General features: G+C 42.9%; 1 protein-coding gene across 1 annotated transcript; it reads right to left on the bottom strand.

The window, feature by feature from the left end:
- Positions 1 to 5: 5 nt before the first annotated feature.
- HAL (histidine ammonia-lyase) lies at positions 6 to 12,378 on the bottom strand. The gene is made up of 20 exons (XM_048302437.1): positions 12,002 to 12,378; positions 11,520 to 11,580; positions 11,324 to 11,351; positions 10,952 to 11,026; positions 10,781 to 10,853; positions 10,630 to 10,696; positions 10,404 to 10,441; positions 10,194 to 10,319; positions 8,682 to 8,821; positions 7,241 to 7,288; positions 6,485 to 6,632; positions 6,313 to 6,408; positions 6,139 to 6,197; positions 5,287 to 5,367; positions 4,602 to 4,667; positions 4,336 to 4,501; positions 2,075 to 2,209; positions 1,391 to 1,499; positions 1,228 to 1,297; positions 6 to 785 (listed from the first exon to the last, which is right to left on the bottom strand). The coding sequence occupies exons 1-20, from the start codon at positions 12,246 to 12,248 to the stop codon at positions 636 to 638; spliced, it is 1,983 nt and encodes a 660-aa protein (XP_048158394.1). The 5' UTR covers positions 12,249 to 12,378; the 3' UTR covers positions 6 to 635.
- Between the last annotated feature and the right edge of the window lie 1,403 nt (positions 12,379 to 13,781).

Below are 13,781 nucleotides of genomic sequence, written 5' to 3'. Positions count from 1 at the left end.
AGCCATATATGAAGCCTCAGTTTATTAATTGCAGCCCACAGCTCTTGGAAAGCTGCATTAAGTGTAGTCCATCACCAGAATATAATACATTTGTTTTGGAGCAATGATCTCCATAGCACACTCCTATGCTCACAGCTTTTCTGATTTGTGAAGCACCTGCTCTAAAAATGCTCCTGTTATACAAGAACCTGTACCTCACATAAGATCTGCAAAAGAGAGAAGAATTAAGTGTAAAGATAATTTTGCTTGTGGCAAAATGAAGGGGATCACAGCAATTACCCAAAGGGGGAAAAAAAAAGGTATCAAGAATATTGAACTTAGGCTGTTTGGTATCATTGGAACAGATGAAGAGAATACAAACGAAGAGTTGACAAAACAAATACTGGTTTCAGCAGGAGTCTGAATGATTTGTGTTCAGAAGTTCATGAAATTCAGTCAAAACCACACTATCATGACAAAGTTGTCTTTCACATGTGAGGAAAGCAGTGAGACTTTTCTTCACTATCTATTTGCTCCTGAGCTAGACAGTCAGGTCCTCTGGGTCACCTGGAGAAACCACATTGAGTTTGAGTAGAACAGCCATGCTCAGGTAAGGTTCTGGAAAGGATCTGCTCTCTTCCAGAGGATTGCAACTCTCAAAGTTCATTCTGATGCCTGTGGTCATGACTATCATCTGCGCTCATTCTCAGCGATCCTAGGGAGAAAGCTGTAGGTGAAATGGGTCTTGATTCAGGGATGTGTTCCCTCCTGTACTTTTCAATGTAAGGTTTAGCCACTTCCCACACCTGTGAAACAAGAATGTGAAACAGCAGAGTCAGAGGCAAGACAAAAGGTCAGCTAAGACATCAACACATGAGTTCAGGAAACCTTATAGAAAAGTTATTGGGATAGAGGTGGCAAAGCTATGTAGATATGCTATATGGGATGAGCAGAACCAGAGAGGCAGATAGAGTGAGGTTTAGGGAAGAGCACATGGATGGAGTTGACAAGGGATGGGAAAGGATACAGCTCCAAGGGGACAAGGTGAAAGGATTCGAGGCAAAAATACTTTGTCTTGTCTTGTTACCAGGCTAATGCTCTGTGTGCAATAGCTGGGAGAGAATCACTGCACTTGCTACAAAACCACTTGACCATGAAGAGGATAGAGCAGCAAAAACAGCAGCTGGCATGGACAAAGAAAAAGGGTTCTAGACAATCCTACGGCACAAGCCAAAAGCCAGCACTCGCCTTCTGGTCCACGAGCAGCCTGTGAGCTGCTTCAATGTCTGGGGCCATGAAGCGATCCTTTATCCAGGGCCTGTAACAAGACATTGGAGAAACATTAACCACCACCGCCAGCAGCTGCTCTCCAGGCAGGCAACCTCTGAGGAAGGTGTTTATCTGATCTTACCTCACCACAGAGCGCACAAGGTCGTAGACCTTCTCCAATGGGGTTGTTGTTCTCAGAGGGCGTAGGAATTCAATGCCCTGGCAGGCAGCGAGCAGCTCGATAGCCAGAACTTGGAAACAGAACAGCGAAAGGGATGTTTGGCAGGTACAGCTCAAGGCGAGGTTTCCTGTGTAAAGCTATCCCTGGCCTTTGTTCTCACTAATATGATATGGTTTCAGGCAATGTGAAAAACCAGTGGATCCACATGCCCCAGAGAGCCAGCCCAGTGGCAGGACCATTTCATGGATGATGCTGGGGGCAGTATCAAGCATTTCAGCAAGCAGATTTTGGGTGCTCTGTTGTACAGACCTTTCAAGTGTACCAGGAAATCCTGGTCACCAGTGTCTTAAATCCCTAGGAATCTCTTCCAGGTTAACTTGAATACTCAAATTAATGTCCATCATATATCAGAAAACTTCTTTAGCACTGAGAAAAGAAGGGCCTGAGCTAAAAATGAAAGTTCTCTCTATGAAGCTTGCAAGAGCCCACATGAAAACAGCGGTAAAATGACAGCGCTTTGGAAGAGAGTCTTCTGTCTGGAGATGTTTGCATTGTATCTGCCTACCTCACACCTGATCATTATTGGTATTAGCTTCTCATTTTCGTGAATCAAGGTCTGTCTGGAAATCAGGATTTTAATTTTACCTTGTTCCACGTGTTCAATAACTCTCAAAGCTTTTCTTGCAGCCCATCCTCCCATGGATACATGATCCTCTGTAGCAGCACTGGTTGAGAGAGAATCCACAGAAGACGGGTGGCACAAGGCTTTGTTTTCAGAAACTGCAAAAATCCGGCACAATGAATGTTGGGAGAATGGGCATGAGACAGCAGAAGCAATGGACAACATGGAGATAAGAGCCTATCTACCACCTTGGGTCCAACTATTGCTCCTCTTTTGAGGATGCATCAGTATTTTACCTGGACTGAGTAATTTGTAATAACCACCTTGAAAATCTGCCATTGCCTCTGAAAACTAACCAACATCAGTCTTTAGACTCAAATATTAATCAAATATGGAACGACTGCTCACTCTTCACTCCCCCATCTCCAGGCTTGAGTTGCTGTGGCTAAAAGGCCTGAAGGAAACTGAAGAAGAAGAGCAGACAGCATAACTGAAACACTAGCCTGGTCCTGCCTGTTGCTCTAGGGCAACTCTCTGTAAAGGGTATTGGCTCCCTCTGGTTTTGGTCACGAATATCGCCCCTCCCCTGTTTTCAAGAACACAGCTAGAGATCAGCATCTGGTCTGCTCATTGCAGCTGAGGCACTTTCAGAACTTCCTGTACAAAAATGCAGGAGTGTGATACAAATCTTCTCCCACTCTCGTCTTGCTACAAGGCTGCCCATGTCCATGAGCATGACACCACTCCAGCTTTGAGAGTCAGGTGCAAGCTCTGGAGTAAATTCTCATGCTGCACCCCAAAGCAATGGCAATTTGGCTGCAGCAAAGGCCTTAGGCACCATTCAATGACAATTTGAGGTTGAGAATTGCTCTTTAAAAGAGAAAAAATGAGGTCTGAATCTCTGGCTGCACTGGGCCTTTTCTTTCTGAAGCCCAGCAGGATGCTGCGTAATGCCCTTGCCAAATTAGTGGCTTCAGAAAAGCTACAAGAGCGACAGAGAGGTGGTGACACCAATTGCAAACAGGCTGGAGTGACACAGTCTAGGACCAGAGGCCAGCTGGCACATTCAGGCAGGTGACAGCAGGTCCCAGAGAGGCTGCATGTGGCCGCTGCAAACAGCTCGGTCTGGCAGGCACAGAGCTGCTGGAACGGGGGCAGACAGACACATCCAGCAGCGCTGCAAAATGCCTGCAAATTTTTTGCAGCTTTATCTATTAACCCTGGGAGTGAAAAACATTATCTGGTACACAAACAGCCCAGAAAATGGCAGAGTGATTAAAAAAATACTAATGATTAAAAAATAGGTTAAAAAAAATAAAAGGAACTCAAACTTCAATTCAGATAAAATCCTGTCTATTTTGATCAGGATGAGATGATTTTGACCCATGGACTCCTAGTGTCAGCAGAGGCAGGGCTATAATTTTCATTTCCCACAGCAGAAATCACAAACACCCCAGAATCTGTCACACCAGATTGCAAAAGTGTGCAGTGAAACCTGATGCCATGTAACCAGCTGAGGCCTGGAGCCATCCTAAACTCTTCCCAGCCAAAAGGTAAGGCTTCCAGCCCTTAAACGAGGGGGGATGAGCATTTCAGCTTCTCTTCCAGGCCCACTTGCCAAACCAGCCTCTAGGCAGGGTTCCTTTAGCATATTGATTTAGTTAATTCACTTGTTTTTCTGCAGAATGTTTATCTACACATTTATCTGATATCCTCTGTTCCTGTGTTTGTTTGTATCTTTTAAAATTTACTCTCTTCTCATAGCATGTTTATCTTTATATTGGCTCATGCTTCCCTGAACCTATGAACTGTGATATCCCAGCGGCCATCAGGTTTCTTGTTGCCTTAGTCACGGGTACTAGAGGAAACACTGAACTGATGTCTAATTTCAGTGTGCTCCCCCAATAGCCAGCCCTGCAAACTCCGGTCTGCTGAGGACTGTGGGGTCTGATACTGATGTACAGACCAGGCTGTCAAATGGAGACACCCAGTACTGAGGGCATCAGGCCACCTTTGAGACAAGCCTTCCCACCAAAGTCCACTTAAGAGTTTGCACGCTCAGAGCACTGAACATGCCCAAGGGTCAGTGCAGAGTAAAGAAGCCTGAGCTGAAATAATAGCAGCTGCACTCAACACTCACACTTTATAAGACAGCAAAAAACAAGTGGAGAAGAGACAGAAAACAGGAGCCAGATACCTTTGTGTCTACTATTAGATTACATCTGTCTTGAAAGAAATCAGTCTTTCTAGCTTGCTCTCCCTGTGGTATTGCTCAAGCACTCACCCAGGGCAGCTGCTGTGCAGTGTGCAATCATGAAGCCTGAGTTCAGACCTCCTTCAGTGACTAAAAATGCAGGCAGTTCACTCAGTGAGGGGTTGCACAGCCTCTCAATTCTTCTTTCACTAATTGCAGCGAGTTCATGCACACCAATTGCCAAATAGTCCAGAGCCTACAAAAAAAAGATCTCATTAAACCAGATGACAGAAACAAGCAAGCAAAAAAACCAAAACAGAAACAAAGTTTTTTCCTTTCTTCAAATGCTGAATTACCTTTGCAGGATATTCCCCATGAAAATTTCCTCCAGAAATGGTCTCTTCTCTTTCAGCAAACACCATCTTTAAGGAGAAGTTGAGGCACACACAAGTGAAACACAGTTTACGTGAGAGATATCTGCGGTAATCGGAATATCTTAACTGAAGGAGTATTTGTGCTCATAGGCTTTTATGTGCAAGCACTTTATATTGCATCCACACTTCCACTTTTCAGGAAATGAAGACACAATCTCAGTTCTTCAAACTTGTACATACAATTTTGATATGTATTTTTTTCAAATAAGCTACATAAAGGGAGGTCTTTGATGGAGGGTGGGGAGGGGGGCAAAGAAACCCATCTGTTCAGATCCTAGCATAGATTTTCAGTTCCTTGATAGATCCTCTCCGTGACAGTTACAATTTTGGACAGATTAGAAGCCATGATGCTTATCAGCAATTGATATGATGCTATGTACAGCATCATTACAGTGGTGACAGAAATGCAGCCTTGCATTGCAGTGCTGACAGAAATCCCCCCGTGCAGTCATAGGAAAGGAAGAGAGGTTACTGTTGCAAACAATGGCAGTTATTGACCAAAGCCAGTTATGACTTTTTTGCCTCCTGTGAGAGTAATTATACTGAAGAAAAGAATAAAAAAGGCCAAGCAGGATTTTACAAAGTATTAAAGTAATCGAAAAGATACAGGGTTGTCCGTGGCACTGTTGATTTCGGTCGTTATTATGTCCTTCACAAAAGCAATTGTATCATTTACAATTCCATGGACCTAGAACAAAAGACATTTGTGCCTGAGCTTAGTATCTGCACTTAGTTCGCCTTCAGGATGCTGACTGAGTTGCAGGGACCCTCTTTCCCATCATCCCACTCGACTTTCACACATGGAAGGCGGTCTTGGATTTGTTTTAACATGAGGAGCATCACTGCCAATCCTAGACACTTGAAAGATGATATTCACTATTATTGTGGCAGTTTTGCCAAAAGAGTAATCTGAATATGACATTCTTTACTTGTTTGGGTTGGTTTACCTAAATGGAAGATATTCATTCAGTGGCAGAAGTGTTATGAGGGAAGAAGTAGCCTTACAAAGACTCACAGAAAACCTCTTATTAATTAATTGGCTTCCATTAATTCCACTGGTTTAATAGCTTTGCTCCTGTTAAAACACATACGACTGACTTCTTCCAACATGTTTGAGATACTACACTCCGTTGGCTTTTGGAAACACCTAGTTCATGTTCTTAACACCACTGCAGAAGAAAGTCCCTACAAAATCTGCAAGCATGGAAACTAGCACTTTCCCTCTGCTTCTGACCCCTGGCCTCTTCCAGATCTGAACACTGCTTTGTTAGATGCTGCTGATGGGTGCATGCACGCAATCAACAAATTACATATCTCCATTATTACAATTTTGAAGTGAAGAAGAAGCAAAATAAGAGTCAGACAGAGTCAGACAGCACATAACTGACAGTATTTCTGAGGTGGAAACTTCATCATCATTTATCTATTGTAATAGAAGGATATAAAAGTCAGTTTTTACCTGAGGGCAGCAGCGCATTGTGTACGCATCCTGAACTCGGTCACAGAATCTATGGCTCTCTGGAAGAAAAAAGGGGGGCAAAACTCAAATATTCCTTACACAAAAGCATTGTGTCCTGTTGAAGGACCCAGCTTGTCCTGGTAATCTGAGAGGGTGAAGGTTAAGATTGTTCACCTGCTATTTCTGATGGATGATGGTCAGAATCTAGAAGAGACCTGAATCGAAAGGCCACTTCAGCCTGCCCTCGATGTGGGCGCACTGCATGGATATCTAGTAAGACAAGTTAGATGGTTAGGCTTTGCAAAGCTTTTGTTCAGCAAACAGACAGGGAAGGCCCAGTACCCACCAGTGTCAAAGGCCCTCGTTGTACCCTTCAGGACTTCGAGTGTAAGGGCAGCGATGATGTCAGCTTGCCTCGCTATGGCCCCTGCTCTTTCAACTGCCTCACAGCCCAGTGAGGTGATCATCTGTGTCCCATTGATGAGGGCCAGACCCTTCAAAGGGAGAGCAGGTGTTAAGCAAAGTCATTGCAGCTATTCCACACACTGTGACAATTCCCCATATCTGTGACAATTCTCCTTCCCACATGAAGAAGTTAAAGACCTTTGCCTAGCTTCTTGGACCATCCTGAAATCATAAAATGCACAGCTTGACTGAGCTTCTTTGCTATGTAAAGTGTCAATGCTCATGACCCCACTAAGTCACTGCAGACACCCTTGGGGCACCAGTAGTTCCAAGTAAGTCAGACACCTGCTTCAAGTCAGTCATCTGACCTCCTGTTACGGCCAAAGGGCAGATAGGTACTGTCTTGAAGGTGCCTCTTAGACAGCTGTTTCAGGATGGCATAAAGTGCTTTCTGAAGGGGCCTGTCTGTCTCCACTGACCACAGAGCCAATCTGAACACCAAGCTTGGGTCTGACATTTCAGGTCAAGCAGGGTGACACTAGGAGGAGTGAATCCCGCTCCTGACAACACTTCATCAATATCCTTCTGAAGCTTGATTTAAAATCATTAATTCATTTAATGCTTTTATTGTGCATATAAAGCAAATAGTGATTGACTGTGCTCGTTTTCATCAGCTGACATCATTAAACTTTATTACCTCTTTAGGTTTCAAGGTAATTGGTTTCAGTCCATGGGCTTCCAGGACCTGTGAAGGAGTTCAATGCCAAGATAATTAATGAAAAATACTCTTCAGTAACTAAGTCACTAAAACTTAAATGTTTCCATGAATAGAAATACTAACAAATTTCTTAAGTGATGGGAGAAAAAGAGCTTTATATCACAAACATATAACATATTTTTTTCTGCTGGGCTAAATAAAGGGCTTCCAAACTAGCACCTTATTTCCTAGTGCCAGTACAAGAAGGTAGCAGGAGCACTAAGCAAGATACTGTCACGGCCCATTAACATCTACTGTGTTCTAGATGATGGGAGAGGGCAACAGTAAAGAAGGCTGGAAACCTCTTGGGAAGGCAATTCTGCCTACACCCTGCCTCGTAGCATTTTGGCTTGGCATAAATTATTCCTTTTAAAATGATCCTCTAATCCTTTCTATAGAAAATCTCTAGTGGCAAGAGGAGTCCTATTCAGTTTATTCTATACATGTCTATTCTAGAGGGCAATTGGTCTTGTAGGAAATGGAGAAACAGCATAACCTATTTCTCATTTAATCCTCTCACCCTTTCCAACAGAAGAGGTAATGCATCTCAGAAGTGTACAGCTATAACTTCTGATTTCGAAGGTCCAGAACACACTGGTCTGCTTCCTCCCTACTCCTCTCCCTGTGTAGTCCTCAATCCTTCTCCAGTCTATAGTGATGTACACCTATCAATTCATGAACAAGTCTGGTATTCAAATATTCATGGATAGGAGTGATAGGTGTAGCAGAACAAACTACCGTGAAAGACTTCGGAGGAGCTGGACTTGGAGATACTTAACACAAGATCAATCTGCTGATGTGTTAGTGACAGAATAACAATTGATTAAAACCTAATTCCATTCTAACACTTCTGTCTTGTGAAGGAGAATGATATAAAGGCTCCTTGTAACCCTAGTTAGTTTATCAAAAATAAAATATCCAAACCTATGTATTTTACTTAAAGCCCTTATAAAATCAGTAGAAATTTTACTGTGAAGATTTTGCCTCCAGTAAATCTCCAGGTACTCTCTGCATTTGAGAGGTGATCTCGGGTTTTTTAGAAAAGCGTTGATGTTCATGGAGCTGGAGATACAGTAATAATTCTTTCAGAGTTGGTATCATATCCTGTCCCTTTCTCCAGTTCATAAATGATGTCACTGTGCTATCTTGTATTGCAATACTATGGCATGATATGTCTTCAGGGCTCAATAACATGCTGCTTATTTATGTCTCCTCCAGTGACATGTGGGTCGGTTATTACATTCTTCATGGACCCACCGTCCTCAAATTAGAGGATGAGTAGCTAAAGGCAACCTAGTCCTAATTCAAACTAGTATAGAAAATCCAAAGACTTTTACATGTTATTAATCTGAGCAAACCCAATCAGCTGCACGAATCTTACATATTTAGCATCAGCCCAGCCACTCTTCGGGGACCACATCTTTCCCTCTCCAATTAATCCCAGAGCAAGATGAGAGAGGGGGGCCAAGTCTCCGCTGGCTCCAACTGTCCCTTTCTCTGGGATATAAGGAAGGCAGGATGCTAGAAAGAACACAAAAATCACTCATTTTAGAACCTTCCCTTGATACACTCTTTGGAAAACAGAGAAGCCAGCTCGTAAGTGTGGTCACAGTAACATCCTGCAATCATGAACAATGTCCCCAACAGGACTACTCTCGTTGCAGCCTGGGGGACACAGCCCAGGGTGATTGCACCTACAGCAAGGCAGCTACAATGCTTCTTGTCTCAGCTCTCCATCACAGGGTGACCACCTGGTGTGGACAAAGCTATCTCCTAATTTCTTACTCCACTAAACACTGGGCTATTCTTAGAAACCATCTTTGAGCTCTCTTCTCCCCGTCCTACTCCTCTGGGCACTGAAACGTGGAAATGAAGAAATGGAGCCTGGGAAACATCAGAAGAAGCAAGGAGGGAACCTGTCTGTTCCTCTTATTTTGCAGAGCTAAACACTGAATTGCAGCTCCTTCACACGCTGCAGGAGGAGGAGGAGGGTGTTACAGAGTGCAGCACAAAGACTGTTTTTGGGGCTCACATAAATGAACATGGCTCTTCTCTCATACACGTGGTCTGTGGTCTCAGAACAATCTTCCCAATCTACAGTTTAGGAAAAGAAGAGAAGGAGAGTTGATCCTAACACTGACATTAGACAGAAGGTGCTCTTTGCTTGGCAGGCCCCACCAGAAGGGCCATCCAGCGGTCATCAGCTAATGAACATCAGCCACTACTTTGGGTTCTCTGCCACAGCATCTGGCAAGGGAGGGAAGGCCACCCAGCTGGAACTGCTGTGGCAGTTGTGGCCATGTAAGCTGCTGACTGGCCATGGGCTTCTGTGTGGCTACCTCGTAGCCCTTGTGTACAAACACCTCTGTAGGTCTCAGGGGGTCTGCTCCCAAAACCAGGTGGTGCTTAAGTGGGTCTGCTTCACAAACACCAACACATGCAGTGTTCTGTATGGTAATGGCCCCCTCCTCCCTAAATCCCTGTATTCCTAGAGATGGTGACACACACGATACCACCCGACAGGACAGAAGAGACAGAAGAGAGAGGACAGAGACTTGAGCCTTTGTAAGAAAGCTTTCCCAGAGCCATGCTCTTAGTCAAGCTTAGCCTTGAACTAATTATCTGACCTTTCAGAGGCTCATTTCCCAAATTTCTGCCTGTTGCATCCCTTTCTCTCAGCCTTTCCGGTCAGTTAAGCTCATACCCCATGTCCTTCAACAGAGCAATGGTCTCCAGTTGTGAGTTTGTACAGCCAAACTCTAGCCCTGATCTCTCAACTACCAAGCTGAAAGACCAGCATCTGTAGCTTGACCCATTGAGCTACACCTCTTAACAAAACAGTTAAAAGGAAAAACAAAAGGGAAAGGAAGATTTTCTTTAAACATCTTTTTACCATTAAATGCTTTAATAACTTGCTCGAGGGTTTCTAGGGATATTCCACTGTATCCTTTGGCTAGGACATTGATTCTCAGTGCCAACAGCATACGAGATCTCTCTGGGGTCAAAGGTTTCCCCACACCTGAAACAGTAACAGAACCCTCTTGGTTACTCACCTGCTACCAACAAGGGCAGAAAAGGGAAACACCAAGCAATCTCTCATTACCTGCAGAATGTGAACGAACCAAGTTCACTTGAAGCTCCCTACAGAAAAAAAAAAATATGTTAAACCTCAAAAAAAGTCTCATCAGGTTTTATTTTGCACAAAAGAGAAGAAAGTCCTGAAGCAGCTCTCTCATTTAACCCCAAACTATACAACTACAGGGTCAAACTGCTCCCTCTTCTTCCTTTCCTGAAAAGTGAGGGCAGAGAAGGCTGCACACACAACATACCTCAGATTACTGTTTGGGATGACAGTCCTGGCAAACTTTCCAAAACCCGTGGTGATGCCATAAACAACTGCAAGAAATGTACACTGCTGGTTAAGGAGGGAACCTGACGAAGTCTTCTAAATAATTAATAGTTAAAAGCAAAATTATTTACCTGTCTGTTCCTTTACGATCCTTTCAATCACTTCTCGTGATTGTTTGACTTTAGCTTCAGCTTCGGGTGTGAGCTAAAACATAAGTAGTTTAAATATTAGCTTATTTCTCATTATTTAGTTGTAGAAAAATAAACACATAATTTTTAGCTGCATTTGTTCAGAATTTTTACCTTTATCTTGTAGAGTCCCTTTCCTAAATTGACCAAGTCCTCCGTTGTTAAGCTGTTGCCATCTAAAGAAATATACTACACCAAAGAACCACATTTTAGTTTGGGATATGGATACATATAATGTTGCTTAATAATCAATAATAATAAAAAATACAGTCAAAACTCAGCAATGACAGGAAGCTTCTTCATGCTTATTCATAAGACAGGAACCCAGGTAACAAAAACATTATAAGCACATTATAGTTTAGTTTTCTAGACCCAGCCAATCGAATAGCCCCTGCTTTTGTGAATGCTGCACTGGCTGAACTCTCAGCATTTTCTGGTGAGTAGCAGGATTTGTTACCAAGTTGTAAAATCATTGGTTATTCCTACCTGTTCAGGTTCTCGGTATTTGCTGTATCTGAAAGTTTTGTAAAGGAAAAAGGGCAGACAGGATTTCACAGGTAGTGAGCACTCAGTTACAGCTGGCAATGTGTTTTAAGAATGAAGGAACTCTAAAAAAACCAGGCAATCTGGAAAATTACACATCTGTAATTGTAAACTTTCACAAAGCAGTCAAAAAGGATACAAATGAACTCCTTCTGGTTGAGATGGTATGAAATCTGGAGACATTATATCTCCTTCTATAACTAGAAGAAATATGCAGAATAAGCACATACATGATTAAATTGGATTCTTCAGATAAATTAATTTGTTATTTATTACAATTCACAGCAGTAAGAATTCTGATTTCCAGTTATCATCCCTGAACATATTTGTTCACTTCTGGGAAAATAACAAGGAGGTATGTATTTATTTAAGGTATTCCAAAAGCAAAGGCATAACAGCTTACACTATATATGACAGCAGATAGAGAAGATGTATATAGAATCCTATACCTTCTAACTTTTGTGTAGTTCTGTTCCTAAATATTCTTAAATTATTGGGCATTTTCCCATAAAAACTCTAGACAATCTCTCCAGTGTAATTTTAGATGAATCTAGATAAAACCACAGTTTGCTGACTCAGATGACAACACAGTCACTCTGCAATGCTTAAGGTTTTGCTTACCAACTTCAACAAATTCATTGTCTTCTAGAGCATCCCCCACGGTATCATCAAGATCCAGCAAGCCAAGTCCCTTGCACCTTCGAATGTAAAACTTTACTTCTTCCACCGAGGCAAATCCCCCATTGTCAGGCTTGTTTTTCATGTACCGTCTCACAGCTTCCTTTCCCAGCCACTCAATGGTGTTTGTGGAGTTTAGGCATGGCACTGCCAGCCATTCTCCTCGGACATGCACTGTGTACCTCGGCATGTTTTCTCTCCAAAAATTGTTCCTTGACTAAGAAGGGCTGCAATGTGCAGCAGCCTCACATTTACCACACAATGGCCTGAAGAGCTGTGCCTGTCTGGAGCCCAGTGTTGCAATCAGATAGAGGCAAAAATCCACCCTCAAAATCCTCACCTTTGTAAATACATGAGATCAATGTGTTTGGCTGACTTCATCCAATCAAAACAAACCCAAGGAACACACCCTTTTCACAGAAAGGCACACACGCCCCAGGTATTGCTACAGGAATTTTATTCTGAAGATCACATAGGGAATATAGACATGAAAATCCAGGAGCTGAGCTTATGTAGCAGGAATAGATAAATTGGACTAAGATGCAATGCAACTGTTCTAAAAATGTAAGGGTTTAACAAGAGTTAACAGCTATTGCCTAACAAAAACCTCCACAAGGGACAGGGCTGCAAGAGAGGCACCTTGGGAATATGGGCTGCTCATGGCTCTTAGGACTGAAAGAAGATTGTATTATAGTTTTACATCGCTATCCAGAGCAGGATAAAAGCAGGCAGCAGAGGCAGCAAGCCTGCTTTCATCAGTCCCATGGTCAAGTTTAAAAACTGAATTTTTTTATTGTAGGTAAGGAAAAGATTAATTAAGTTCTATAGCCTTTTCCCTTATGCTCTGGAAGATGTTACTAGAACAGGTATCAACAAATATTAGGCCGCAGCTGCACACTATCAAGCCCAGTGCTGCTACGTGATGCTTTTTTGCAGGCAGAAGGTGCAGAGGAAAAGACGTGGAGATACCTGTTAAGACGGTGCCAAAATAAAAAGTTTAGCAATAACCATGTACACACAGCATCTGAAAATACCTCTGTTTTTTAAAGGCAAAACAGTTGCACCACTCACAGTCCATGCTACCCACACTAGTGCTCCCAAACAAAGGGACTACCTAGGGTTTAATTATTGTAGGAAATGTTAACTTGGGTCCCACTGGTGGGAGACACTGTCCCAGCAGAGCTACCTAGAATCATGCTAGAGAAAGCCATGTCTGACACAATTTTCTTTTTTCTGACTCTGACACCAAGAAACCAGGATTATCTGGCAGCATGAACTCTAACTACCAAAGCACTATATATACGATACATGGGCTTTTACAACAAAACGCAATTTACCCCAACACTAGTGACCTAATGTCTTTATAAACAAGTTTCATTGCAAGCTGATAGCTCAAGCCAGAGCCTGTTAACATCAGATATCGCTTCCTCTGACCAGAGCTCATGCTCACATACACAGTTGGGGGAAGAAGGAAGCAGCAGCAGGAGGACTTTTGGAGTGATGGCATTTGTGTCCCTGAGTAACCCTGCTCTCCTGGAGAAGATTGAATACGTGCCTGCCCATGGGAAGCAGTGAATGAATTCCTTGTTTGGCTTTGCTTGTGTGCGCAGCTTTTGCTTTATCTGTTAAACTGTCCCTCTTTATCTCAACCCCTGAGTTTTCTCACTTTTACTCTTCCAATTCTCTCCCTCATCCCATAGGGGGAGTGAGTGAGCACCTGCGT

This window comes from Corvus hawaiiensis, chromosome 4 (assembly GCF_020740725.1).
Source record: "Corvus hawaiiensis isolate bCorHaw1 chromosome 4, bCorHaw1.pri.cur, whole genome shotgun sequence".
Classification (NCBI taxonomy): Eukaryota; Metazoa; Chordata; class Aves; order Passeriformes; family Corvidae; genus Corvus; species Corvus hawaiiensis.
The sequence above is the reverse complement of the archived record's forward strand: the minus strand, read 5'-3'. Positions and strand labels throughout refer to the sequence as shown.

Excerpts from the sequence above, each read along its gene's own strand:
- HAL (XM_048302437.1), bottom strand. The coding sequence starts at position 12,248 with ATGCCGAGGTACACAGTGCATGTCCGAGGAGAATGGCTGGCAGTGCCA. Across the intron at positions 10,697-10,780 it reads GATCGTAAAGGAACAGACAG|TTGTTTATGGCATCACCACG; the intron begins GTAAATAATTTT and ends CATTTCTTGCAG. Across the intron at positions 7,289-8,681 it reads GCTGGGCTGATGCTAAATAT|GTCCTGGAAGCCCATGGACT; the intron begins GTAAGATTCGTG and ends ACTCCTTCACAG.